The 4,477-nt window shown below is 41.1% G+C and overlaps 1 protein-coding gene across 1 annotated transcript; it reads left to right on the top strand.

The window, feature by feature from the left end:
- On the top strand, positions 1–3,771 carry LOC122998913. Its single transcript, XM_044375985.1, has 2 exons — positions 1–428; positions 2,603–3,771. Exons 1-2 carry the CDS (start codon positions 360–362, stop codon positions 3,227–3,229), a joined length of 696 nt encoding a protein of 231 aa, XP_044231920.1. The 5' UTR covers positions 1–359; the 3' UTR covers positions 3,230–3,771.
- The last annotated feature ends 706 nt before the right edge of the window (positions 3,772–4,477 follow it).

Raw genomic sequence — 4,477 nt, 5'->3', positions numbered from 1 at the left:
AATTTCTATATTGTATGGGGTATGATTTCTGATCTTGCATACCTCACTGCATGAATATACCATCTGTAGTTCATGGATAATTGTTATGTTTTTGTTTTTTCTGGATTCAGATGACCGAGTGGAGTCACATTCTTCAAACCACCCCATGGAACTTGAAACTAATTACCTGTGTCGCTAGAGGAACATTCAAAAAGTTCACTCCATTCTGCACAAGTATCAAGTCAACTTCCTTCCACACAACCATATTCAAGCAACACCTCTTGGATCAGCAGTTTTCAGGTTCTATGGGAGAAGATGCCAGTTTTACTCTCACAGGCCATAGCAAGAGATGACTTGCTCACTGTGAAGACAGGAGAATAATGGTTAGGACTCTTGCAGAAGCAATGAGAGTACACAGCCTTAACCTCAATAGAGCTGCTTGCGCGGAGGTAACCAGAACTCTCGTATCTCAGTATCAAGCTATCTTTGCTGATAAGACTGCAAGCACTGAGCAGTTAGGCTGAACATGTCGACAAAGACAATGTCAGTAGCAGGATCTGACAGACTAGGGAAAGGCCTGCTAGTGAAAACAGTGGTGGTGATACTGCCATCAAAACAGGGAGATCTGACCTTCATAGTTATGGCTGCATTTAATAGCAACCAGCAGCTTTTCCAGTAGGAGAAACAGCAGAAACCTCTGAGGCAATTGTCTCACATCAGTAGGTCCTCAAGCTATTGAGGTGGCAGCTGTAGATGAATTTATTCCATTGACTTCTATTTACCAGAGGCACATGATGAATTCTTGGCCACCTTATGTGAGACTGAATCGCAGTAGCCTTTTCTTTTTACTAAAAGAGGCCTCTTCATACACTTTCATGCACTCAAGTATTGATGTAGCCACGCGCCTCAGTGAGGCTCTCCTTTTTTCTTTTTTTTTTAACCTTTATTTATTCAGGGAAATTGCACTGAGGAGGCCTCTTGCAGGAGTGCCCTGATCATATATATATATATATATATATACATACATACATACATACAGGTATGTACACACCTGGAGCTGCCCAGTTGAACCACAGTCTGATTTGCTCAACAAGTCCCTCAAAATTAAACAACTGAATGGGCCCATGTGACTCCAGAACAACATTTAGGAGCGTTTTCTGACCTGATGCCCCTATCAGCAGTAATCAGCAGGACAACATCATTTGTCTGTGCTTTCCAAAACTGTTACATATCACTGTTAAAAAAAAAAAAAAAAAATTAATGATGTTTTATGATGTGGCAATGCTGTGGTCTGACTTGGACTTTGTGGCAATATGACACATACCTCTCCAAAATGCTTCTTTCTTTACACACAGCTGGCACAGCATGGATACCTGGATCATTAAAAATATGAATCTTTCAACACCACACTGAGATTTAAAGGTGTTTCACCTGCTGCTTTTAAAGGGGATGAGAAGAACTCATGTGATTGGTCATTACAGAAGCACTCCCGACTCTACCTGCTGATTCTGTTTTTTCCCCACTAATAATCTATTCAGCCTCTCTTCCACGTTGTGCCGAGCTGTGCCTGGCTATGCCTAGTTTGTACCAACACTTGTGGTCACCAAAATTAGAAAAAAATGTGCTGGTCATGCTGATGTATGTTTGTGGGTGGAGATTTTGCTCACATATGTGCCCTGTTTCAGGAAAAAAGTGCCCAAAGTGTCCCTTTTTCATAGAAGTAACTGAGTGTGACTGGTAGCTCAAACAGCATTAAGTAATATCACTCCATGAGAAGTAATACACTATGCCTCCTGTGATAGATGCCTTCTATGAGACACTATGGTCTCTGTCAGTGTGTGTACTAACTGTGCAAATTACTTAATGCACTGAATGCAATCTTGTGTGGCATTTGTCATGAGTCATGTGACTGACCCTGGTAGCTGAGGTAGCTCTAGCGCCTGCCTGCTGCTCCACTAGCTCTGATATCCTTTTTTACAGTATAAGTATTTAACAAAAAAAAAAGTAGCTTGTGGATGCCTTTGGCTGTCTCCATCTGTTATGTGATCCTTGCCTTGCAGGTCATACTACAATGTTTCCCTTGACCTGAGACTCACCATGTCTTCTGATATATAGAAGCTTGTGTCCTGCATTGTTTCTATGTTTAGTAGCTTGCAGCCTTCTTCATTCCTGCCTGCAATGCTGATGAATTGCTGCATTTCTTGGCGCATTACAGCCACCCGTAGATCAGTGGAATAATGTGAATCTATAGGGAGAACTGTGTATCAGGTCACCCATCTGCATGTGCATCCTTGTGCTAGTGACAAAACTAACAAACAACAAAGCAAAATAGCACTACTAAAGGTCAGAAACTCCACCGGGTGCTTTTAATAGCAGGATGAAATGCAAAGGCCCCATGTTACTTGTCATCATCCAGATGACATATACTGGTAGAGATCACGTTAATACTATACTGTTAGACATTTTATTGTATTTTTGCAGTAACTTATTGGCAACACTTGGTCACGTCCACATCCTTATGGGTGATCTAAATTGGGAGTGGCTTTCATGGACCTCAGTGTAAAAAAAATGTACACACATAGCAATAACATTTTTTTTTCTTTGTGTGTGTGCGTGTGTGTAGCTCCCACTACTGGACAACACTCGGCTCACATCATCCCTCTCTAACCCTACCGATAAGTTCCCAGCATTCCCTTTGCCACCGCAGCCAAGCACTTTCTCTAAAGTCCTGACAGAAGACCAGATGGAATGCTATAGTGACATGATGAACTCCAAGTTTGAAGCAGATGCACTAGAGAAAGAAACCAGACAGCAGAGCAACAACATCTGGCATGGTGTCAGTTCTCCTCGTCTAACTTTATCCTCTTTTAAGACAATATGCTCAAGGATAGCAGACTTTGACCAGCTTGCCACCAGCATGCAGAGGAAGAAGAAGACAGTGCAAAAAAAAGCAATGAAGAGAGGTCTGGAGCTTGAGCCACTTGCTGCATCCCAATGCACAAAAGTCTCTAGAAACAAAGTATACATGTGTGGCTCTGTCGTCGACCCCAACTCCCCCCATTTAGGCACATCACCTGACAGGAAAGTCCTTCAGAGTGGGGATGACAAAAGCTATGGACTTCTAGAAATAAAGTGCCCTGAGCAATACAGCTTCACAGGTTGTCGATACCTCCGTAAACACAGTAATGTACCTACAATCTCAAAAGTAATCATGAGTACTACTACCAAATTATGGGACAGATGGGGATAACAGGGATGCCATGGTGTGACTCTTTTGTTAAGTGTAACAATGACTATCACTTGTGAGTGCATTCACTTTGTTGGAGAAATGTGGAAAAACATGAAAACTAAACTAGACAGGTTCTTTTTTGAGTACTTCCTATCAGCCCTGTGCAGTTAGAGAGATCACTGTCACAATAATCAAGACACATATCCATTTCAGTGCCCATAGTGCCCTCCTCCATCATGGTATCCTCCAGTGATCCTGTTGCTGTCTCGCCTGTGATGTCTGTGGAAATGCCTTGTAGATCACACCTGTCTCTGTAAAAGTGACGTGGTGTGTTATAAATTCAATGATTTATATGGGTGTTGTGTATGTTGTGCTAGAGATCTCATCTCATCTAACGTAGTTCATTATCTATTCTAGGACACGCCTTTGTTGATTGCAAAAATTAGTTTTGTGAATTGACATTTGACATGTTTGTCTTATTTAAGTTGTTTAAGCTTGAGCTTGTTACATATAACAATAACTCAATCACATAAATTGATCCATTCATGTATTACCATTTCATATTGTCCATTTCTTCATTAGTAAAATCATCAATACGTGCAGTAGACTAACGGTATTTCTGTATTAAGCCCATTTATGTAGTAGCTAATTAAGTCATTCTATAGTTGTAATTTGTCTTATTAACCTTTTAGTTGGACATAGTTGGCATCTGACCGTATTTACTCTATCACCAGGAACAGCAGAAGCAAGATTTGGGTACTCGAAACTGGGCTGCCCATTGACAAAGTGCTGATATAGTAACATAATGACAAATAATGAGCTTTTAGTCTTAAATTTAGACATCATGGTACCCACTTGGGTTGTTAGAACTTGACTGTAACATCTTAACGTTAGAGAGCTGGCTAGTTCACGAATAACGAAGCTAATGTTAGTCTAACTTTACCAACGTTGCAAACTGTTGACCCAGAGCTGTTATCTCCGGACCTTAGCCATATTAGCTTAGCTGGCTAGGCTTGCTAGTGCCATGGATGGCTAACTGATGATTTAAATTAACCAGCTAACATCTGCTAATAACAACATAACATGGCTGCAATGTTTATTTTGGGGTTAGCAAAAGTAATTACTTTCCTTGGAGCAGACATAGCTGTGCTTGTTGATCTTTGAGGGGTTCAACTGGGAATGTGGACGTCCACATAGCTTTATCCTAGCCTACATTTTTCAGGGTTTGACTTTGGTTTTGGAAAGGGGAAGAAACGTATGTCTCCTTCC

This window comes from Thunnus albacares, chromosome 15, assembly GCF_914725855.1.
Source record: "Thunnus albacares chromosome 15, fThuAlb1.1, whole genome shotgun sequence".
NCBI lineage: Eukaryota > Metazoa > Chordata > Actinopteri > Scombriformes > Scombridae > Thunnus > Thunnus albacares.
The sequence above is the reverse complement of the archived record's forward strand: the minus strand, read 5'-3'. Positions and strand labels throughout refer to the sequence as shown.

Excerpts from the sequence above, each read along its gene's own strand:
- LOC122998913 (XM_044375985.1), top strand. The coding sequence starts at position 360 with ATGGTTAGGACTCTTGCAGAAGCAATGAGAGTACACAGCCTTAACCTC. Across the intron at positions 429-2,602 it reads ATAGAGCTGCTTGCGCGGAG|CTCCCACTACTGGACAACAC; the intron begins GTAACCAGAACT and ends GCGTGTGTGTAG.